Source organism: Cephus cinctus, unplaced genomic scaffold, assembly GCF_000341935.2.
Source record: "Cephus cinctus unplaced genomic scaffold, Ccin1 Ccin1_scaffold1073, whole genome shotgun sequence".
In the NCBI taxonomy this organism is placed as follows: Eukaryota; Metazoa; Arthropoda; class Insecta; order Hymenoptera; family Cephidae; genus Cephus; species Cephus cinctus.
The window spans coordinates 366270-388535 of NW_014333593.1; the positions used below are offsets into that span (position 1 = coordinate 366270).

The 22266-nt window shown below is 39.1% G+C and overlaps 6 protein-coding genes and 1 long non-coding RNA gene across 13 annotated transcripts; 2 read left to right on the plus strand and 5 right to left on the minus strand.

Moving 5' to 3' along the window:
- Positions 1–2: 2 nt before the first annotated feature.
- On the minus strand, positions 3–1298 carry LOC107271960 (28S ribosomal protein S18b, mitochondrial). Of its 2 annotated transcripts, XM_015748607.2 has the most exons (6): positions 1086–1205; positions 940–1029; positions 683–854; positions 494–591; positions 286–416; positions 3–211 (listed from the first exon to the last, which is right to left on the minus strand). In XM_015748607.2, the coding sequence occupies exons 2-6, from the start codon at positions 1003–1005 to the stop codon at positions 64–66; spliced, it is 615 nt and encodes a 204-aa protein (XP_015604093.1). In that variant the 5' UTR covers positions 1006–1029; positions 1086–1205; the 3' UTR covers positions 3–63. The 2 variants fall into 2 exon arrangements, with proteins under 2 accessions (XP_015604093.1, XP_024945010.1); XM_025089242.1 differs by having other exon boundaries at positions 940–1298.
- Positions 1299–1686: 388 nt separating this feature from the next.
- Positions 1687–14195, plus strand: LOC107271950 (serine/threonine-protein phosphatase 1 regulatory subunit 10). Of its 5 annotated transcripts, none has more exons than XM_015748577.1 (10): positions 1687–1786; positions 1901–2116; positions 3065–3144; positions 4049–4233; positions 5210–6738; positions 11563–11789; positions 11903–12047; positions 12128–12445; positions 12539–12698; positions 12812–14195. In XM_015748577.1, exons 3-10 carry the CDS (start codon positions 3142–3144, stop codon positions 13626–13628), a joined length of 3384 nt encoding a protein of 1127 aa, XP_015604063.1. In that variant the 5' UTR covers positions 1687–1786; positions 1901–2116; positions 3065–3141; the 3' UTR covers positions 13629–14195. The 5 variants fall into 5 exon arrangements, with proteins under 5 accessions (XP_015604063.1, XP_024945002.1, XP_015604064.1 ...); XM_015748578.2 differs by having other exon boundaries at positions 1749–1827; XM_025089234.1 differs by lacking the exon at positions 3065–3144.
- Positions 14196–14344: 149 nt separating this feature from the next.
- LOC112494982 (RNMT-activating mini protein) lies at positions 14345–14650 on the minus strand. Its single transcript, XM_025089253.1, has one exon. It carries the CDS (start codon positions 14648–14650, stop codon positions 14345–14347), a length of 306 nt encoding a protein of 101 aa, XP_024945021.1.
- On the minus strand, positions 14574–15978 carry LOC107271961 (protein cereblon homolog). The gene is made up of 5 exons (XM_015748608.2): positions 15774–15978; positions 15147–15352; positions 14939–15018; positions 14774–14871; positions 14574–14701 (listed from the first exon to the last, which is right to left on the minus strand). Exons 1-5 carry the CDS (start codon positions 15895–15897, stop codon positions 14658–14660), a joined length of 552 nt encoding a protein of 183 aa, XP_015604094.1. The 5' UTR covers positions 15898–15978; the 3' UTR covers positions 14574–14657.
- Positions 15979–16179: 201 nt separating this feature from the next.
- LOC107271964 lies at positions 16180–21927 on the plus strand. The gene is made up of 4 exons (XR_001538774.2): positions 16180–16676; positions 20660–20747; positions 20912–21056; positions 21678–21927. It is a non-coding gene; the product is annotated as an uncharacterized LOC107271964 (long non-coding RNA).
- LOC107271953 (V-type proton ATPase catalytic subunit A-like) lies at positions 17285–19286 on the minus strand. Its single transcript, XM_015748583.2, has one exon. It carries the CDS (start codon positions 19247–19249, stop codon positions 17414–17416), a length of 1836 nt encoding a protein of 611 aa, XP_015604069.1. The 5' UTR covers positions 19250–19286; the 3' UTR covers positions 17285–17413.
- LOC107271955 lies at positions 19312–21652 on the minus strand. Of its 2 annotated transcripts, XM_015748596.2 has the most exons (4): positions 20295–21652; positions 19866–20160; positions 19508–19783; positions 19312–19356 (listed from the first exon to the last, which is right to left on the minus strand). In XM_015748596.2, the coding sequence occupies exons 1-4, from the start codon at positions 20922–20924 to the stop codon at positions 19343–19345; spliced, it is 1215 nt and encodes a 404-aa protein (XP_015604082.1). In that variant the 5' UTR covers positions 20925–21652; the 3' UTR covers positions 19312–19342. The 2 variants fall into 2 exon arrangements, with proteins under 2 accessions (XP_015604082.1, XP_024945006.1); XM_025089238.1 differs by lacking the exon at positions 19312–19356 and having other exon boundaries at positions 19449–19783.
- Positions 21928–22266: the final 339 nt, after the last annotated feature.

A 22266-nucleotide genomic window follows, 5' to 3' on the forward strand; every position in this document is an offset into this window, starting at 1 on the left:
AATAGAATTTCACGGTTTTAATGGTACTGATTTTTTACAATCTTATAGTGTTATGTCTTTTATTTAATTCTCTGCTTGTAATTCTTTAGGCTTCCACTCAGAATAATTATATTCCCTAAAGGGAAGATCGAAGGTTATTATACCCCGATCCTTGGCTCTGTAAATGGCAATAAGAAGCTGCTTATATTTCTTTTGGCAAATACCAGTTTTCCTGAAAACGAATAGGAATCAATTGTAAGATGCTGAATATAGGGGCAACAATAAATAATAAATAATTAAACTTACGTGTAACTAAAAATTGCACCATTATGTGGAGAGATAAACTGATTAAGCAGTCCAGTGTTTCTATAATCAAGGACTAAATATTCATCACGACATAAAGGACATGGATTTCCTGTAGTAACGACATTTGCCCTCTAAACAATAAAAAAAGCAATTACTATAAATTTTATAAAATGTCTTCTACAGATCATTGATTACATATAAAACTTACAATGCAAGTTTTACGTGTTTTTTTGGGAGGATGCAAGCCTTTATGGTTTCGTCTGTATAATTTCCATATTGGGTCATCACCATATGTCTGCTTGTATGCTTAAATTAAGAGAACAATGAATAAATACAGTAAATGCCATAGATTAGTGTAGAAAAGTACAAATATATATTTTGCAAAGTATACACCTACCGTCACTAGCTAAATAACGAATGCTTGTTTCAACTGGAATTACTCTTGACCTATCTCTTGATGAAGTTATTCCTTGATCTGTGTCTCGTTTTGCATCTAATGTGTTGTCATTCTTGGCCTCTTCGATATCACGAAAAGGCGAGCTGAGAAAAATACTTCTACACGGTACGGTCTAAGAGGAAATATAGAATGAGAAAACTTGTACGATTAACTTTTTGATTGTCTACTTACAAAAAGTACGCAATTAGTTAATTTACCCTGTTTAATAGACCGGCACGCAGAGACCTTGCTGTTGTTTGTAATCCTATTAAAACGAATGACATTGTCCTAGTGCAATTCAATTACCCCTGGAACATCAATAGGTTAGAAACGAATTAAAGACGATTATTGAGATTTCTCTCACGCTATCTCGATTATTGCAGTTGAGAACCACTGCATTCTAGGGAATTTTTTAGAGAACTTTTCTATTTCCAAGTCAAAATAATATTTGTACAGTGCAAAATTGTACAACACTATTTCAAAGATTTTTACTTAAATATACTAGTAATATAATCAGTACAAGTGCATGTCATTGATGCAGAATAATTCATGTCACTCATCCGATTTTGATATAAAGTGAACGTGTCTATTTAAATAATCATAATAATGATGGAAGAAGGATTTGACTACTTTTATACATTACACTTTTAATTAGTTTTTACTAGGGAAGAATAAACTAGTGATTATAGTGTTAAATAAAAGACAAATAATTGGATTCTTATCGTTTACAACAAAATTATGGAATTTGCTTCATTATTCTCTTTTCATGTCTTACATTTTCACTACTGATTTGACTTACGTATCAACATAGAGGTGCGCCCTTTTCCTTTTAACATCAAAATACTGTCTAATAAATTTATAATTTTTCATGATTAAAATTATAAATTGATCATCGAAATAACTAATTAAACAAATAATATTATATTGCATTAATCTCTAAGAGTTTGAAACGTAACGCGATTGAAACCTTCTTCAGAAAATAAAGTAAGCGGTTGATTTGACTAGGTTATCTTGTAGAGGCCTACTTCCGGTATTACCGAGGAAGCTGGTGCTACGTACAGTTAGGTGAGGAAAGCTTTCCGTAAAATTCCCGTGAAAATCGCGTAGTACGTTTGAAATAATTGTGTAAAAAGAGACTAGGGCAAAAATCGTTTGACGGAGTGGTATTTTTGATTGCAGATGGCAGAGAGTCAAAAGGATATATGCGGATTCTCCAAGAAGTCTTGTAGCGTCCTTCGATGAGGGGCCTGTCCTATCGCTCGCAAGGACACAGCCTATACACATATTGTGCACTAGGGGAAATGCCCGAGAATCCTCTTACTCACGTCATACGAAAATTGCTGTGCATAATTTGTTACCCATAAAAAAAGGATTGAATTGTTGAGACTAACGAATGTGAGTGGCTAGTCGATCGGCCGTACTTAAGAATAATCATCCACTAGACATATAAAAGATCAAAGAAATACAAAAAAAAGGAGAAGGTGGACATCTTTAAATCGAGTTTAGAGACGTAAAATAAGGGGTCTGGGGCTCTCTGTCTCTTTATTTCCCAAACAAGTCAAGAACGTCATAAATACCGAACATCCCCGTTATGTTTGAGAAACTCGCGTTAACGAGAAATGAACACTAGTGAATGTATCAAAAATTCCACGTACGAAGAGACACGCACGGATTTGGATATAGTTTTATTAAAAAATATATCGAAAGTGATGCGTTTCTACTAGAAAACGATGCATTTATAGAGTGTAGCAAGTGATAATTCGCGAGCTATAATACCAAATCGGACAATTAACGATTTCGTATAAGTATTTGCATAGTGCTATAAATAGAATGAGCCTACGGTGACAGGAATTAGAGTGGGGGATAAGGTTAGTGCCCATTGGCTATACTAATGCGTACGAGGCGTTCATTGGCTAATATTTTATAGTGGGTGGGGACTGCGCAGAATCGTTGCACATATCTCGACTCGGCAGTCTACTGTCGTTTGCTGTCCAAGGATTTCGAGATCGTCTCGAAGCCGTAAAGAGCATTTCTCCTTTTTACAGCGTAATTTTCGTACAGCCATAATTTACTGGCAGTAATATATCGGAGCGTTTTATTTATAATGACGGTTCGGCAAGACTAGTTGGTAGATAGAGGGACAAGCAGAGACTTTATTTTATAATTAATCTTCAAGTTTGCAAGAGACCCAAGCCCCACGTTTTCCGTATTTTGCCCGTTACATTACTCGAGAAGTCCATTTCTCATATTTTCATTCTATAATATCGATATGAGGGCAACCGTCAAGATGGCGGTACGGGGTGACCTGCACGCGTAAATGGACGTTTTTGTGTCTCTTTGCAGATATTACCGGTATGCTATTCATCTAGAAGCACGAAAAAGTATTAGCACGCCGTGGATAAATCGTACCGCAGTTAAAAATGGTGAGTTCACTAAATTTCATTTGGCATTTTTTCTTTCCGTTCATCGTTGAACGGCCTTGCGAGTCTTTGACATTTTTCTTCTGGAAGAAATTTCTGTGCATTTTTGTAATTCGTCGGCCATGTTGTTCTACGTTTTTCCCCTTGTTTCGGCTACTTCCGCCGGAATTCGCCAAAGTTCCGGATTGTTTCGACTCAGATGGCACCACTGTCGCTCTCTATAGTCACGGTGGGGGCAGATGATCAATAACCTCCAACCACGGATCCATTCCAATGCATCCTGGCCAACTTTAATGGGTCAGAGTATGCGGCGCAACGTGGCCGCTCTAAAGTAAAGACTGTCTGACTTTCAGTGCATTGTTCCATGCAAAATTCTAGGACTCTGCTAAAAATTTAATAGCCCTTTTTTTATCTAATATTATAAATCGTACTTTATCTCACAGTTATCAAAATTGCGTGTACTCATGGCTCCGAATACAACGGGAAAGGTAATAGGGTGCATAGTATCTGGATTTCTGAAAATTAAAATGTCGCAAATCTTTTGTCGATATTCGCCGGTTGTGAATTTTTGTAGAATTAAGTTAACATTTGGTTGATATATATTATTTAAATTCTTACAACATTTTCTTGCTTGAGGTACTCCCCGTTTTTACACATATGAGTGACTCATGAACGTGCAAATTTATAAAATCGCTGTATATATAAACACATATATATATATATGTATGTATAGCAAGTGAATCATATTTCATGACGTAGTTGGAAACCTCTCGCAAAGGAATAGAAATTTCATTGTTGTCGGCACCCGTCCGTTAGTTTGTAACGGTCGTCCAAGCATTCAACGAACTCACGTAAACAAGAAGAAAATGTAATTCTCTAATTTTGTGTTGTTTTCATTATTTTTCAGCCGCGCATAGATCCCCTTTCATTGCTGAAATGCCTCAGCGTTCTACTGGGTCCAAGCGGTGGGATAAAAAGTAAAGAAGAGGTCCACAGGCTGGCCAACCTCATGACTAAATTCTCCAAGAAGCTTGTTTCCAAGTGCATTTACATCCAGATTCTCAAAACGACCAATACTGAACTCCTGGGCCAGTGAGTATACATATTATGCCTACCACTAACAATTCGTTTTGTATATTTTTCTCATTTTATGTTTACCTAATTGATTCGTACTTTACTGTAGACAATGAACTAATTTTTCTTTTCTTCGGGTTTGTCATGTATAAGTATTTCGTTAATGGTTTATTTTTGCTTTTAAATGTGGAAATAAGAAGCAATAGATTTTAATATGTAAAATCGAAATTTTTTATAGAACAGAATCATTCAGATGGATTGGAATATCATCTCTAAGGATTGACGACATATAAACGTAGAGTACTTAACATTGGATGTAGCGATTTTTAAATATACGTATAATACATAAGCGTAAGGATTAAACTAGACGTTGAAAAATAACAATGACTATCTTCGGAATGCATGTTGAGACATACGGATAATTCGAAATTTCGATAATACGTATGAAAATACAAAAAAAAACATGCAAGATTAAATCTTCAAGGACTCTGAACCATCGGTCGGCTGCATTTAATAGGCCGGACTCACTGATATGTGTCCTACACTAACTTATACAAAATAATTAATAATTAAGTCATTAAATTATTGCTTTATTGATCAGAAATACAGAAATTATTTATGGGACTACAGACTCTTAATGCTATGTCAGGATTTATAGTTTTTGGCGATATTTGATTTCATCCTCTTTCTGATTAAATACATTCACCGTTTGGATAATTTAGTCAGCTACGCCCATTTGTTAATTTTCAAATTCTCATTAAAAACTGGTCTACTAGTTGAGATTAACTTCAATTATATTCTGAACAAAGCATGAGACATATTGAAGTCCAAGAAATTCGTTCCATCCATACTATTATCTATATATACCACAAATATACGTATTTAGAATAATATATTACCATTATTTTTTCAATTAAATGAAAAATGTCATACGAAAGCCTGGGGGCACTTTGTTTTATCGGTATACGAAATCGCGTTTTGACCATTGTTTCAGATTCATGGGTGCGGGTGGCTGGAATCTCGTTCATATGTGGCTGACTGATGGAATCCTAGCTAAGAATTGGGCGCTTATTCAAGAACTGTTAGAACTCTTGTTATTGTGTCCCGTGGATATTGAACGATTAAAGAGTAACAACTGCCCGAAATTGATAAAAGGTCTTTCTAAGGAAGGCAGTCATCAGGGTGTCCGTTGTCTAGCAAGTCGCTTGGTAGAGCAATGGTTGAAGATCGTGAAAGGTGAAGCCGCCCCAAATTCGGTTCCTGCTCAAATACTGACTGTATCTGGTCAACCGGTGACGACGCAGGTCCAATTTCCAATCGCGAGCATCACTCAGGATAATCAGGAATTGACCTTCTCCACGATAGAGAAGCCAGTGACGAATAATGTGCCCGCGAAGAAATCATTCGTCGTCGTTTCGTCTGCCTCGACGCCAACAGTACCTGTTTACAAAATAACAATAAGAGACGGCAAGCAGGTATTGGCCAAAGTCGAGACAGACGCCGCGAATATAAATAGTGTTTTAAAGAAAGAACCAGAGACTAATGGTGATGTTGCCGAGGAGAATGTAATCGCCGAGGACGAGGAAGTAGAAGAACACGAGGAAATTGAACAAAGGATACCGGAAATACAACTCAAGGCCGAGCCTACAGAAAGTACAGGGAAGCCAGATAAAACAGAAGAGGAGGAAGAAACGAAATTGGAAGTAACGGAAGGTGGTAAATCCAGTGATAAGGAGAACAGAGAGCAACAGAAGAAGGATGAGAAGAAGAGTGCTAGCACTGACAAGAGAAGCCATCATTCCTCCTCCAAATCTTCATCCTCCACATCGTCATCCAAACACGGTTCTTCGCATCGTTCCGATTCGCACCGTTCCCACAGAAAAAGTTCCAGTTCCAGTTCCAAGTCCAAGGAACGAGACAGGGACAGGCATCATTCCTCATCTAAGCACAGTTCCAGTTCCAGCTCCAAGAATAGGTCTGAACGGGATCGTGAAAGAGAGAAAGAGAAGGAGAAACAGAAGAAGGACCAGGCCGAGAAGGACAAGGCAACCTTGGAGAAGGTTCAAGGCCAAGCCTTGAAAATGGGAAAGATCCCAAAGAAGCGACCAGAGGACGAGTCCTCGTCCTCCTCGTCGCGAAAGTCTTCCACAGATTCGCGGGACAGCTCAAAGGAGAACAAGGCGGACCCGAAGAAGGTACCCGAGAAGAAGAATATCTCGATGTCCATTGAGAGTCGTAAGAATTCTCAGGACTCTACGAGGCCCAAGACTGTCAAGACCTTCAACTCGAAGTTTAGGTCTACTGGACTTGAGGAGGAGGCCAAACCGCCACCGCCTAGGATTGCCAAGAAGCCTGCTCAAAATCTGGACAAAAAACCAGCGGTTCCTGTGAAACCGTCGGGATTGAAGAGGCCGTCGCCGCCGAGGGAACAACCTGTTCCTGAGAAAAAGGCACGACTCTCCCTGGATTCGCCTGGCGATGAGAAACGCGGCGGTATCAAGCTCATTCCACCAAAACCAAAACGTAAGTATCCTCTTTCTAAATTATTTGGCATCCTACTATCTCTTTTTCGTCTAAGTCATCTTTTCATGGAGTTACCCCACTGGCTTTGAAATATCTATATCCGCAAATTGCCTCAGGCGATGCCTGCTAAGTCTTTGAATTTCAGAATTGATCGATTGAGGGGCCAATTACTTTATTTTTATTTTTCTTAAACGATCTTAATTTTATTTACCAAGTTTCGTTGACAAAAAAGCCATGTTTATAAATTTGATCTTATGAATTGCGAGATTACATAGCCAAATATGTCTTGTATCATTTTAGTATTCGATTTTCATTTTGAATATTTTATTCAACTATCCAAATATACGAACTTTGCTGTAGAACTGCGCCTGTATTTCGCATAGAATGTTTGATTCATAGTTCGTACTAAAAATTACAAAATATCCACAGACAGGAAAAACTAATACGTTGATACTAATTTTCAAACAAATGGTAATGTGTTTTAATACCTCAGTTTACTGACAGTATTATTTTTATTAATTCTAAGTTTACTTCATGTTTCATACTATCTAATCGACTTTGTTCTTATATTTTTCTGTTATAATTATTCATTGCGTTATAAAAATTCACTTGGTTCCTATTTTTGATATACCAGACTAGTATAACAATTCTTGAAGTTACAATAGAAAATTCTACTAACATATCCTTTACGCGATCGTTGTCTTTATCAAAATTTCGTGACGATGCCACTCCATGAAAGAATGATTTGTCGAAAGGGAATGAAAGAAATGAAAAAAAAAGAAGTAGCATTAGCCATAACAAACGTACGTGATCTTCGCATCTCTAATGAGCGGCAGAACGAGAACTAACTACTGGCTATTGAGTTTGCAGGTGGACTTGGTGCCGTGGTCGAAAAAGGGACCAATTATTTGGGCCCTAGCAGTGTTTTCCTTGAATTAAACTTTCTTCCAGGCAGAAGAAGCGTACCAATCGCGTACTTGTCGCGCCCGAGTGTTAAGGAAACGTACCTATTTTGTGATAACCTAAGTAACAAGTCCGACATAAAATCCCTAGCGACGCGGTATAGAAAAACCGCGTGTAATAGATTTTTTAACTATATTTTTGTTTTAAACGCGTTCGCGATCTTAGAGAAAAAGAAAGAAAAACGAAGAGGAGAAGAGACACGCAAGAGGATCAATGAAAAGTATCCGAAAGAGTTACAAGAGAGAAACCGATTGATCAACGTGCCTCAAAAAAGTTTGGTTGTTTATGAAGCCAGCAGGTAACCTACGAGAAATTTTCGAAAATTAGATCTTAGGATTGTGCTACTGTACCGGGATGGGCCTTAAAAGGGGATTAGAAAAGCCAGTGCGAAGCCAGCGTTATTAGGTAAGGCATCAGAAAAACTCTTGTCTGTCCATCGTATTTCTCTTCCCTTGTACATGTACACCCTTTATTGAGCGTTTAAATAAATTGATCAGAAATCTGGAAGTATTTGACTCATGGGTTTCTGTCGAGTGTGCGAGTCACCGCGCATTGTGCTTGCCCTATAGATCAAAAAAACTGAAAGAGAGAGAGAGAGAGAGAGAAAGAAAAAGAAAAAGTGGAATGCTATGAAATTATGTAAACAAGGAGAGACACTAAGGAAACTTGTCGTACCGTTAAAAAACTATCACAAATTTTCTTTAATGATAACAACTCATGAACGTTTATCAATTACCATTAGAAATGTATTGAACAATGGACAGGGTGACACTTACACGTACTTAGCTTAGCTATACTGTCTTTAAAGTATATACTCTGGTAACCTACTAATATTAATGTAACACTGTAACTTGAGAGATTTGTTGTTGTTATTATAATAATGTAAATGGAGATTTTTTTGGAAAATTGGGTGCTCACATGGTCCTTAGCTTATTTAGTATTATTGCAAGTGCTTATAGAGCATAGATAATGTAAAACAAATATTTTCTTACAATACTTTATCACGGTACGACACTGGTTAGACTTGATACGTCTTTGATAAGGGTTTAATTAATGGCCCCCGCCCCCCACACACGTTTATCACTATATGTTATCGATTTTTTTATTGTCTCAGAGCCTCTCTCTTTCTTGGGACAATCCTCGAGGTCTGAAAATCGTCTCTACACATTAGAAAAAACGAATTCACGGCTAGGTATCAACAAAATCCGGGAAACACATTTGAGTGAGAGAAAGAAAGAAAGAGAGAGAGAGAGAGAGAGAGAGAGAGAGAGCGCGAGATAAGGAGAGAGAAATTGTGGATGACCTTATCAAGATACTTCTGATGGATGAGGCGAAGAAGGAAGGACGGTTGGAGAGGAAGGAGGAGGAAGGTGGTAGTGATTTTGATTATTCAAAATGGAATCGGCGTCCTTTTCGACTGGCTTTGATGGGCGTTTTGCAACGGTGCCAAGAAAAATATGGGGTCCAAGGGCAGCGAAGTAATATTATCGTTGCTGAGGAATGGAAAATGATACAGAATGGCAGATCTTGTGTGATCTCTGAATCCTGTGAAATCCTGGCGCTGTGACTTCACTGTGAAGGTCTCTGGAATTTGAGGAGGATCATTTTGTTATCTGCTTTTTGTTATTATATTCTCTCTCTCTCCTTCTCTTTCTCTCTTTCGCTCTCACTCTGGTTCTATTTATTATTATGTCATAGACTTAACGTTCAATACGCTCACTACTGATGTCTGGATTCGTTATTTCAATGTCTTGTAGTCGCCGAAATTCAAAGACGAAATTCACTCTCTTGTTGATTAGTATGGAGCATTTCGTATTCGAGTTTAGATAACATGTTTTATTAATTGAATTTTAATTTCGTACAGTATAACATTGACCGACAGTCATGTCGATAATGTCTCTACGCAATCATATACGTAATATTTTCAGTATAGCCTTTCGAAAAGTAACAGCCTACGAGTTCGAAGCGATCAGAAGAGGCTTCCCAAGACGGAAGGCGAACTGTTGGGAAAGGCGTTTTGAGACATGGAACTGACGAATGGCCCAGGATAAAGTGGACTACGAAAGAGAGATACATATGTATATAAAAAAAAGTGTGCGTGAGAGAGAAAAAAAAATGGGAGCCTCTAAAAAAATCTACATTATTCATACCGAATTGGAATCGATCAGAAATTGCTTGAAAGATGTCTCATCGAATATGAATCGACAGACGGGGTTCAGTTTGAATTTGCAAAAATTATTTGAGAGATTGCGCAAAAGCGTCTGTACCTGCGTCCCGTACCTTGACTCTTTAGTTTCTAGAGGGTCAATGTTTTCGCGACGGACAGCTCAGTATTTCCTACGAGAGTCCCGTGCTGCGTGTTAACCCAGAGCCTCGCGTATTAACCGTTCGACGAACATCGGGCCATAACGTTTGGCGAACAGGAGAAGGACCATTAAGCTGTGCCTGCTGGTTGGGGAAAGAAATACTAGAGATCTCGCTTCTTGTACCGTTCGAGGCCTCTTTCGATGCAGGGGCTCTTTTTCCTCCTCTTCATCGACAACCGTGTGTCCCTGGCGAGAGTTCCTGAAACTTCAACGAGAAGCTCGAGGAGGACCGAAAGCTCCTTTCGTAATGCTTCATTCTGTATAGATATTGTTGAGAGTAAAGCGAAAATTAGGGGAGAGACGGAGGATGCTCTGGGAGGGGAGGTGATTGAAGGAGGCTTTTTTTTTTTTTAACTTTTGACTAAAAAAGCCGAAAAGCCTGATTTTTTAAAATCATGCTGTCTTGTCCTAGGAGCATTCTCTCTTTTTTTTCCTTTTTTTTTTTTGTGGACTTTATTCAAAACTAAGGGAGGAATGACGACTTTTGCCAAATCTCTAATCATGAACGCTGGATTATACTCTTTTGTTTGTGAATAAACTGCACGATAACACCCTACACTCTTTCCCTTTACTCCGTTTCTTTATAGTTGGACGTTTTAAAGGCGCGAACGGTTTCACTCTTTTCGAGTTTACTGCCGTTTGTTTTATATTCTTCTGTCGTAGCGTCTTTGACGAACTGTCTAATTTTATTGTCATCGACTGAATCGCGTAATTCGTAATTTTGATCTCTTTTGTCATTAATTTTATGGAGATTTTTTTGAAATTCGAGTAACGATTTTCGTATTTAATAAACATACAATTTTCGTTCCTCTGCGTTCTAAAACGATTTGAGTAATTTTTGAGTATTTTTTTTTTTTCATGGATCATAAGTATCTTTGTTTTATCGACTTGAAAATCAAATTTTGGCTATCAGCCAGCGCGTTGTGTATTCTTTATTTGTTATTTAAAATTTCGCTCATATGCAATTTTGGTCTATTGAAGTATCTTACTCCTAACATCGCTTGTACGATCCTCTTTCACTTTCTTTGTGAAACATTTGTCACGCGCTACTGCAGCTACAAGAAACGTATAGGGGTCTTATAGTTAATTTTTAAAGTACAACAATACTTTCGACAATTGTTAATCGAGAGAGATGCTGTAGAAAAAATATATCTACCAGGGACGCCATGTTTACCGACAATTTATTTAATTATATGTAACGCTAACGAGAGTAATTATTAGTCGTGACTTGTTACTTGGTAATTTGTCTTACCTTTGCGGACTTAATACATCCTGTGATACCCGCTTACACATTGTTCAATATAATTACACGTTCTTTCAGTATGGAACTCTTCGTTATCAACGAGACTAATTGATTATTATTTATTTACAGAACTTGTTTAAACGTCGTGCCATACCACGTTCTTCTAGTATTTACATCACTTACTACTCCAACTGATTGTTTCACTGTTCTGAATCAAGTCTCATTGGTTTTTGTTGTTCTTGATTGTTACAGCGATGGTCCTCCAAGAAAGCGATATGTTCATGGATGCGCTAACGGCCTCGACCAAGAGCAAGGAGACCCGAAAGAGGAAACGAAGGACCTCCATCTCTAAGGATGGCTCTACCGAACCGAAGAAAGTTGAAAATAACGCGGACGGTTCGCGCGACACCACGCCGCCACCGACGTCTCCTTCGAGCGCCGATGAAAAATCGCCAGTATCCCTAAAACCTAATTTCAAGGTAATTGTTCGTTTTCGGGATTGGACTCTTTATATTTAATAGGAATACATTACGGATGAAGTTTGTGAATTGAGAAACAAAATGTGATCTAACGTTGAACAATATTTTTGTAGTTCTATCAGGACACCTTGGAGACTGATGAGGATAAGGAGGAGAAAGAAAAGGAGAAGACTGAAGATGACTCCAAGATGGAAAGGGATGAGGAATCTGATGATCAGAAGAGCAAGGAGGTCATTGAGGAGGATGAGAGAAGTAGCAGTAAGTTGAATTTTGACGTTACTCACTTTGGACGGATTAATTGTTTGAATGTGAAATAAAGTATTTCTCTATTTGTTTAGCACCCACGCCAGATGACGAATCTGAAGAAGCTAAAGCTTTAAATTCACCGGAAGAGGCGGACGACTCGTTATCGTCCAAGAAAGAAAGTACCAGTCCTAATCCGGAAATAAGATACGTGGATGGTCTTAGAAGCGTGCTTTTACTTCAGAAGAGGAAAGGTCCCAAGAAGAGTCTCAAGTGGAAAACCGAATTGGAATCGATCCGATACTTTGAATTGGACGAAACCGAACGCGTGAATGTAACTAAGACTTTTACGGATATGAAGCAAATGGAGAAGCAGAATGAACGCGAAGCCTTCCAAATGGCACGGAAATTGAGTAAGTTGATATATCAGTGGAATAAAATTATATGTTGGATTTATGATAATTATTACTCGTATATTAATTGGTTGCTGTTATTTTTTTTTAAAGGTACCGAAGATCTTATGGAAGAAAAAACAACCTGGAAGCCATTGATACCAATCGACCTGTCACCTGCACTGGTAGAACCTGGCAAGGACAGTCGAGAAAAGGATATCCAATATGCTCGTGAAAAAGGAATACTTCAAGCTTTGTACTTTAATCGAAGCATGTGAGTAATATTGTACTTTTCTTAAATATTTTTGTAATTATACAAAAAAAAAACTGGTATTGTTTATTGAGTGGAATTGTATATATAATGTGTTTTGTGTAATTTTTTTCAAGGATTCCTGACTCGGCAGCGGAGCCGGACGAAGAACGGCATCCTGTGATAACAGATCCAAAAGTAATTCCGCTGGACGATTTAACGGGGAATAAGGAAAGCGAGAAAGACTTCACGGCGATGACCTGGCCCGAGCCGAAACCCCAACTGGCACCTGCGGCGCCACCAATGACAAACTTCCATTATCAGGGCTTCCCACATGGTCAGCAACCAATGATGCCTCAAGGTGTAATAGGACCTATGGGTCCTATAGGTCAGATGCCTCAGCCGATGATGGGACCAGGACCAATGGGTCAGATGCCTGCTCCAGATATGGGACCCATGGCAGGAGGTGGAGGTGGTGGTGGTGGATGGCGAACAGGAGATGGCAAGGTTGTTGTACCTGACGTCAGTATGAATCCTATGGCCGGTGCGATGCCCACATTCCCACAAGCTGGACCTGAAGGTCCCATGGGTCCTCCAGGAATGATGGGACCTCCCATCTTTGGACAGCAAGATGGCTTTGGAATGATGGGTCCTGAGGAAATGGGATTCAATAATATGCCTACTGGCTTCCAAGGACCTCCAGCTATGTTTGGACCAGGTCTGGGGCCAAACTTCCAAGGGCCTCGAGGAGCCGGGCCTATGGGCAACAGAGGCAGAGGTGGTCCCGGGCCTGGCTGGTATCGTGGTGGACGTGGCGGATGGAGAGGAGGTGGTGGCTGGCGTGGTAACGGAAAACAACCGCAAGTTTGCAGACAGTTTTCAAAAAATGGCTACTGTCGAGTCGGTGACAAGTGTCAGTATTTACATCCGGGTGTTAACTGTCCACCATTTTGAGAGCCTTTAGAGTTAAGAACAGAATAAGGACCTCCACGGGACAGGGATGAACCTACCACTCCCAAGATAGACGGGACTCGGTTTCGGAACATGATTGGTGATTAAAAATCGTTGTTTTCCGGAACCCGCAATACCGAAGAGTTCAAAAAAATGGCCGACTGCCCGAAAACGGCGCCGTGTTCACGGCCTTAGGGTTATAAGCACCTGTACATTCTTTGTATATATAAACACTGTAACATTTCTTGTAAAGATAGAAGAAAGAGACTGTTTTCCTTAGATTTTTTTTAAAGAGATATAACGCGCGAAGGACCTATGTATGTGTATACACGTGTATATTACTACGAATAGTAGAACAAGTAAAACGTGATAAACTGGCGCCAATCAAATTCTCATCGTAATGAAGTTGTATTAAGCAGGTTTTTTACTACCATCTAGAGAATAAGGGTAGCGGTTATTTTCATTTTGTACATGGTTGGATATCTCGTTACGTTTGTATATAAATATCAATTGTTACATAAGTGCTGCTTAAGAGAAATACATACGAGTTACGATTATTTTTAAAAACAAGTTTGTTTTTCATTTCGAAACATCAATACAGGGATTTCTAAAATGAAATTCACGGAGAAATACTTCAAAAGAATATATCAATATTTATTAGAATTATATATTACATCAAAAGGAAGTGTACAGTAAATTCCCATGAAAATATCGATCTATTAATAAGGATTGTTTCTATTTGAATACAAATGTTGTCGACCCGCATGACGTTCTATTCTTTCACTACGATCACCGTGTCGACGCTCCCAATGATTATTGCGACGATTTTGATTTTGGTTCTGACGGCTCCAATCAAAGTTGCGTCGCGGTTTGTTATACCACGGATCCATAATTGGCGGTTTACTACTTTCAGATGTGTGAATCTTCATAAAAGCTTCGTCATTTTTGGTAAATCTGTCCTGGAATTCGGCTTCGCACTCGGCTATGAAGTTCTTTTGTTCTTCTGTTAAACTTGGGTCAGGCATCTTTTTATTAGTTCCGATAAGATTTTGGGACAACCAACAAGGAATTCGCAACTGCAAGTGGTATTGATGTTAATTATTATAGAACGAATGATTGTTCTTATATAGAAATGAAGTGATCCTTACAAGTCTCACTCAGAATTTGGTTTAGAATCAAGGCATAGAATCCTTTACTAGATGGAAAAATTCTCTCTGATGTTGCTGTTTCTATAGGCTCAAACATCCTGAGAAAAAAAAACGTGTGTTTATAAATGATTATTAACATAATAGGTAGTACTCGGATGAACTTACCATCCAAGTACGCTACTGCAGTAGTTACACATGCAATGTTTCCAAGCATATCCGGGAAACCAGGAAAATTCTGTATGCCACTGCAAAGTTAACAATTCTATAGTAAAGTAATAATTATCACTATTGGTAGATCTTAATTATTTGATTTTTTTCAAAGTGGATATATGAACATCTTCTATTCTTTATTCTCTTTTAAACAAAGACTCACTTTTCCTGCTATTCCAACACAAAAGGCTTTGGAAACTGTTATGAGCCCAAATTGAATGCCTAGGGGATTAGTTAGTACTTGTATCTCGACACCTGCTTTGCCAAAAAGTGTCTGATTGACTACAACTGTAGCTTCTGGACTTAGATGATTGACAATGCTTCCAGAACTGGCTAGATCAGCACCACATTGACGGCAGAGTAAATGATCTGATTTCAAAGTAAGTAGTTATAATAAACACTGCGTAACAAGGTCCTACAATATTCTCCAACATATCATCAAGAGGATTAAAAACGAATACCTTATTAAGCATATGTCATTGTTATTCCAGCATCTAAAAGCTAAATTCGTGACACATAAACAAAATTCAATAACTGTTAGCTGCAAAGTTTACAAACAAGCAAGGTACGCTCCAAAAAATACAATACAAATTTTCCTCGGGACACATATTAGGAAAATGTCTATTGATATCACACAACACTAAAGAAACTAGTTAAGTTTATGATTTGTTGTGTCCTGAGACGCTACTCGCAGAATTGATAGAGGTTAATGTTTGAAATGTTAATATTTTCCATACGATATAAATACCAAACCATTGTTATCGATACTATCACTAGAATTCTATCGTACCTTTAGGAGACTGCAGAAAAATGTCCGATTGGCTGTGCGAGTATGACTTACTAACAAAATTGAGAAAAATAATAAGCAGAGCAAAACAGGTCACAGACGTATACGGCAATATGGAGTCAGCCATTGATGTATGGCTGCTCGACTTAAGCGAGACTTAGAGCGAGAGGCAATATTTCTTTGAGAATAAAATGATCCATCGACGATTGGTTACCTCATAAATAGTTTTAATTTGCACGTTATTGTGTTATCTTTGAATTATCTTTATGCGGTTGCGCGGCAGCCTGCATCCTCTGTAAAAATCATCAACGAATGTCGCCATCTGTACAGAAGCTAATTTGCTAAGTAGAACGAGACCAACAACATGAAGTTCATAGTAACATGATATACATAGACGAGGTATAGTTGTATCATAGTGACAGCAGAGATGAGAAGGGAGATGCTCAACGCTACGGTTTTTGGCAATATTAAAAGCATGGGGCTAAATCGTAGTGGCGATTCCGGGTGTAGAATTTTGTAATAATCGCCTTCGTCGATAATGCATATCCCGCCGTAGCCGAGCTGAACGTGATCACGAACGTGAAGCTTGACGGGCAGAGATTCTCCCCTACTTACCGTTGGTTCCCAAAGCAACCCTCAGAACGAAGCTCGTGCAGGGATGAGCATTCTGTGCCTAAGCGCTCCCAGAAGTGACTCCCCCCTGCAGGTTGTGCACTACAAGTCTGTGCTCCGGCAAATTTTACAATTTCCAGCACTACTGTTACTCACCCTAGTTCGTGCTTTCTAAGTGTTAATGTATACACCTTTTAATACAATTCATCAATCGGGCCACTAGTACTATATGAACTTTTATCTCCTCTGTAATATGGCTACCAGCGTTATCACCTAATGGTCAGAAACTCGAAGGTACTATACTATTACAATAAAACCCTCGAAAAGCACTTACGTGTAAAAAAACTTTGCCAAGTACAGTAGTTCTTAAAATTCCTCTAATAAAAAGTATTGAAATAATATTATTAATGCCAAGTACATAAGTCACTACATATCTGCTTATAATATGATCTATCACTAGCCAATATTTTAATTGTATATTCAAAGTTTCCTATAACGTCTTCGCTACTGTTATATATTACGACTTCTTCTGATACCTAATTATGATTTAATGGTCATTTAATAATTGATAAAACTTCAGGGGATTCCTTATCGAATACTACTTGGCGGGTTTTATGAAGCTAGATTTATTAATTAATTCTTACTATATATACTCTGATGATGATAATAATGATACACTGTTTATCACTACGGTTCATTCGTAAGCTAATGCATTTGGTTTTTTATTCATCTAATGTTTGGTTGTCCGTTGTTGTCGCCAAAATTCCTGCCGATTTTTCAGGAAAGCTATTCCTTCTTCGGCGTGAGATATTATATGCTGAGCTGAGGGCTGATGGGCCGCTTTAATATCTGTAAAAAAAATCATCTAACGGGTTTCATCTAATAATTCATCAATAATCTAAGACATTCCATTACTCTCTTTTGACATGGCACGCTCAGTAAATATTGCAAAGTTGAACATTTTTCAATAATCTATATTTGTACACTACTGGTATAAGCTAATAAGATTATCTTGATTCTGTAATTAGCATCTAATCTTCCAAATTCTTAAAAGCCTGATGCATATCCTCATATAGCTTCTCAAACTCTTCCTTTATTTTGTTTTCTCCTTCCTTACTAGGATCCATAAACTTCATAGAACTCAATCTGTACATCAACACTCCCATGGTGTCCCTGATAATGGACCAAGTGATTCTGTGCTCGTGTCTACCCGTTTTCTCTATGAGTTGGTTGGACAAGTCATAGAAAGTCAATAAATTTCTAAGCATGCCAACAGTCTTGTAAAACGGACAGAATCTATCATACGCCGAGTAGCTATTCTGTTGAAGAAAATCATCTTTGAGTAACTTCGCTACTTCTAGATCAACAAGATCACTTTCGCTCAATGATGCTTTGCCAACAAGCTGGACAATTTCATTGAGTTCCTCTTCGGCATGAAGTATTTTCTGAACTCGTGTGCGCATAGTGGTAAATCCTGGGAAATGAGTCTCATAAAATTCATCCAGCTGCCTAAGATACTTGCTGTAAGACATGAGCCAATTGACAGCTGGAAAGTGTTTTCTCTGTGCCAACTTTTTATCCAAACCCCAGAACACCTGAACAATAGCCAGGGTGCTGCTAGTTACGGGATCAGAAAAGTCACCCCCTGGTGGCGAGACGGCACCGACGATACTGACAGACCCTTCACGCCTTGGATTTCCAAGGCAGCAAACTCTGCCAGCCCTTTCGTAAAAGCTAGCTAATCGAGCACCCAGATAAGCCGGATATCCCGAATCTGCTGGCATCTCGCCAAGCCGACCGGAAATCTCTCTAAGAGCCTCTGCCCAACGTGACGTTGAATCTGCCATCATGGCTACGTTGTATCCCATATCCCGAAAGTATTCGGCTATTGTTATCCCTGTGTATATCGACGCTTCTCTCGCTGCTACTGGCATATTAGACGTATTGGCTATAAGAGTCGTCCGTTTCATTATTGATTCAGTGTTGCCATCCACTTCTACCGATAGTTCGGGAAAGTCACGAAGCACCTCGGACATCTCATTTCCTCTCTCTCCGCATCCCACGTAGACGATCACGTCAGAATTCGAATATTTTGATAATGATTGACTGATCACCGTCTTCCCACATCCAAAGGCACCAGGAATCGCTGTTGTTCCTCCTTGAACACAAGGGAATAGCGCGTCTAGGATTCTTTGCCCAGTTAACAGTGGATGATTTGCTGGTAACTTCTCTGTTACCGGCCTACCACGGCGTACCGGCCAAATTTGGAGCAGGCTATGTTCGGTGCGTCGACCTTCGAATTCTGTTTCCATAACTTTCTCGTCTACCGTGTAATATCCTGCAGGTGCCAACCAGGTTATAGAGCCTCTGCGACCTGGCGTGAGCTGGAGCTTGTGTTGGACCAGACTATTTTCATAGACAACACCAAATACATCTCCACCCGTGATAGGACTGCCTTTACGTATATTCATTGGTTCGAATTCCCATTCCTGACTGCGACTGACAACCGGAATATTCACGCCTTTGGGAATGTAAATCGATGAGGTCAAATCGTGAATGTCCTTCAAGGGTCTTTGGATTCCGTCAAATATTCCTCCCAGCAGTCCCGGACCCAATTCCACTGAAAGTGGACGACCGGTTCGCAAGACTGGATCACCAACTGTCACCCCGCTTGTGTCCTCGTAAACTTGAATCGTCGCCAAGGTACCTTCCAAGCGAATTATTTCTCCCATCAAATTGTTATAGCCAATTCGTACTAGCTCGTACATTGCTGCTCCTCTCATTCTCCCTGCTATCACTACGGGGCCGCAAACTCCATGAACATAACCATATCGAGATTCACGTTCGCTTGTACTTTGCCGACGCATTATTTAATTATGGTTTTATTTAATTAAATTAATTAACCTTATTACTCTCTACTTTTTTTTTTCTTTAAGTCGTTTTATTTACTGCAATCGTTATTAGCTGCTTATTCCTTGAATTATTCGTATACGTTTTAGTATACTTTTTGAAGGATACAAATAGTTGAAAGACTATATTATTAATGATTGCTGCTGTATTCAGTCTGTTGGCTGAATACTGATTATTGGAAGTCTAGATTAAACGTTTCGTTATAAAATTGTTACCTGGTCTCTTAAGGAGATTCTGTAAGTATTTCTTATCCACGTTTAGCTGTCCCAAAAGATTTGGCGTTCCTGTTTTACGTTTCGTTGAAACTGAATTTTCTTTACTCGACCCTTCGTTCGTTATTCCATTTACTTTACTTTGCTTTCCTGATGTACATGACTCCAAGTCATCAAGTAGGACAGGGGTCCTTAATCTGGCAGGACTTTTGTCTCTTGTGTAAATGGATTCAAGATCAGTGCCAGAATTACCACAAATAGAAATCGGTACGCTGTTGTCTGTAAGGATTAAAAGAATAATAATAAAAATAAATATTAAATTATTTTTAATAATAATTATCTCTTACTCATTAGTACTTACTTCCCAAGATATTCTGTATAGCCTCCTTTGCCTTCTGAACTCCAAGTCGAAATTGATCAAATTCTGGTCTAATTCTCATGCCTCTATAATAATGGACGAGACTTAGTTCAAAATCGCCTAAATGATAAAGTGCCTCAGCTTTGTAAAATATTGCCCGCGCGGTATTGGGATCCTTCAACTTTCCTTTAAGAGCTGCTTCGGCATCCTGAAGAGCTTTTTGAGGTTCGCCCAGTAGCAGGTAACATCTGCTACGTGCAATAAGCGCATTTTTGTCGTCCGGACTGAGTTCCAAAGCCTGAGGAAGAAAAAACGTGACACTTAAGATATTTATCATTAAGAGAATGAATATTCGTGATTAAATGACTAAAGTTAAGAAATCATCAAGTGAAAGTTTGCGCATGGATACTTAATTTGTAGTAGAAAGTAAACCTTATTGATACAAGATATAGCGATCTTGACGTCTCCACTTCGCATTTCCCGCGCACCAAGTGCCAACATGGCGCTGGGTTCCGCTTCCTCGGGTATCTGAAGGGCTCTACTCCGATCTTCTTTTCTTTTCATTTTTAATGATTGCTTAATATCACGACTCCCCATATTAACAGCAGCCGCTCTATCCTTATCCGTATATATTTCTTCCTGGCGACGACCTCCAAATTTCCTACGTCGTTTCCTCTTCGACTTCTGCACGTTCATTTCCGTATCCAAGGACGGCTTGAAAGTTCGTACCTTACGTTGACTGTTACGTCTATGACTACCTTTGGCATTGCTCTGAGTATGTTGACTAAAATTTTCAGGTGTCTCAATGCTTTGATGCGTACCCGGAAGTCCTGCAGGACCTTCGCGCGGATCCTTGCTGTCTCTGGAATTCTTCAGATCGGATAGGTACGATCTTATTCCCTTTTTCGTATCAGTATGATCGTCAAGGTCGATTCTCACGAAACTTTGAAGAAAATCGTTATCCTGCAACGTAGGCTTAAGGATATCCGAAGCTTGCAAGCTTACTGCATCCTGAACCGTATTTATAGCGTCCTTGGTATTATTTTCAGGATCCACCGACATTTTGTGCCAGCCAGCAAATACGTCCGGTCGATGGGCCAGAGTGTGATGAGGTGTCTTCACACGCAGAAGGTCAGAGGTCCAAGCAAGTCAAGTGATTTCACCATAGAGATTATCACGTACTACAAAGTTCAGGTACACCTTATCACGGAATTGAGGTATTCGCTGATTAGCAGGAGTACGATACTACTTGCTAACCTTAGAAGGTCGAAGGTTGCCGTTAGTTTACGGGTGACTCTGGTGCGGAGGATGTGTGGATATCGACACCTGGGAAAGGTGGAAGGTTGCCCCTGGTAACGTCAACAACGCGTCACGGTAGGAGAACCTCCACCACCCTGAGGTGCAACCCCCGTCACGTATCACACGCATCCCCAACACTCACGTGCTCCGTAGGGATACACCTGTGGAAACAATTTTTCTTAGATTACATTTTTTTTGCTCTACTTTACTATCTTATCACGTGAATGGCTGATGATATAAAGAGCGTCTCGTTAGGAGCAACGGAGATGCTGGTTCGATAGAAATCCTCATGTTTTGAAGATTTTCTATACTCCCTGCGAGTGCGACAGAGACGGACTTATGGGCATTTACATGGATAAGAGAAAGACAGACGTAGTTCTTGTCCAAAAGCGTGTGTAGATACCCTTTCTGGTATAGCTGTTCTATTATCGAACCACGCTCTTTGATTGATAATTTTCATAATCGATTAATTCTGTAAATATGAAAATTATTAATTTTATTCAATTTCATTTCCAGATAGTAATCCAGCTGAATTCCTTCAATGGACTAGTCTCTTGATGGATTTTGCGTTTGGGACACATAGAGATTGTTAACCCTTTGCGGATGGCAATCTGCGGACAGCAGCCCAAATGTTTTTACCGTTCAGGACGCGTGTCTGCGGGCGGCAGTCCAAGCCAATAGCATAGCATTCGCTAATAGATATCTTGTTAATCATTTAGCAAACGTTTGTTTATCTAGTGCAAAATTTATAAGTGTTACAAACGAATCGTATGATGCGTATACTACTTTCCCACGAAGTACTCCCAAGACTCCTCGTCCAGGTGGATACTCGCGCGTCAGTGTCCCATCCGCATAGGGTTATGCATTCTGGGCGAGAGTGACACCTGTTGACAACTTCATTATCATAGAAGCACCCTTGATATATATATATATATATAATCAAACTGCTAATCATGCGCAAACCTTCACAGTGACAATAATCAAAATGGCATTTAATATATGTATACAAAAAATTGCACTTGAACAAAAAAAGGAATAATTTTAATTTAATTATAAATAATTTGAACACTTGTCGTTGATTTATCAAAAAAGTTTCTCTGCTGAT

Coding starts and splice junctions, on each gene's coding strand:
- LOC107271960 (XM_025089242.1), bottom strand. CDS start 1,005: ATGTCATTCGTTTTAATAGGATTACAAACAACAGCAAGGTCTCTGCGT. Junction 417..493: donor AAACACGTAAAACTTGCATT/GTAAGTTTTATA, acceptor TTTATTGTTTAG/AGGGCAAATGTCGTTACTAC. Junction 212..285: donor GGTGCAATTTTTAGTTACAC/GTAAGTTTAATT, acceptor ATTCGTTTTCAG/GAAAACTGGTATTTGCCAAA.
- LOC107271950 (XM_015748576.2), top strand. CDS start 3,606: ATGGCTCCGAATACAACGGGAAAG. Junction 6,739..11,562: donor CATTCCACCAAAACCAAAAC/GTAAGTATCCTC, acceptor TGATTGTTACAG/CGATGGTCCTCCAAGAAAGC. Junction 12,446..12,538: donor CCAAATGGCACGGAAATTGA/GTAAGTTGATAT, acceptor TTTTTTTTAAAG/GTACCGAAGATCTTATGGAA.
- LOC112494982 (XM_025089253.1), bottom strand. CDS start 14,650: ATGCCTGACCCAAGTTTAACAGAAGAACAAAAGAACTTCATAGCCGAG.
- LOC107271961 (XM_015748608.2), bottom strand. CDS start 15,897: ATGGCTGACTCCATATTGCCGTATACGTCTGTGACCTGTTTTGCTCTG. Junction 15,019..15,146: donor GTGTTGGAATAGCAGGAAAA/GTGAGTCTTTGT, acceptor TTAACTTTGCAG/TGGCATACAGAATTTTCCTG. Junction 14,702..14,773: donor CCAAATTCTGAGTGAGACTT/GTAAGGATCACT, acceptor TACCACTTGCAG/TTGCGAATTCCTTGTTGGTT.
- LOC107271953 (XM_015748583.2), bottom strand. CDS start 19,249: ATGCGTCGGCAAAGTACAAGCGAACGTGAATCTCGATATGGTTATGTT.
- LOC107271955 (XM_025089238.1), bottom strand. CDS start 20,924: ATGTCGGTGGATCCTGAAAATAATACCAAGGACGCTATAAATACGGTT. Junction 20,161..20,294: donor CTATATCTTGTATCAATAAG/GTTTACTTTCTA, acceptor TTTCTTCCTCAG/GCTTTGGAACTCAGTCCGGA. Junction 19,784..19,865: donor TATACAGAATATCTTGGGAA/GTAAGTACTAAT, acceptor TAATCCTTACAG/ACAACAGCGTACCGATTTCT.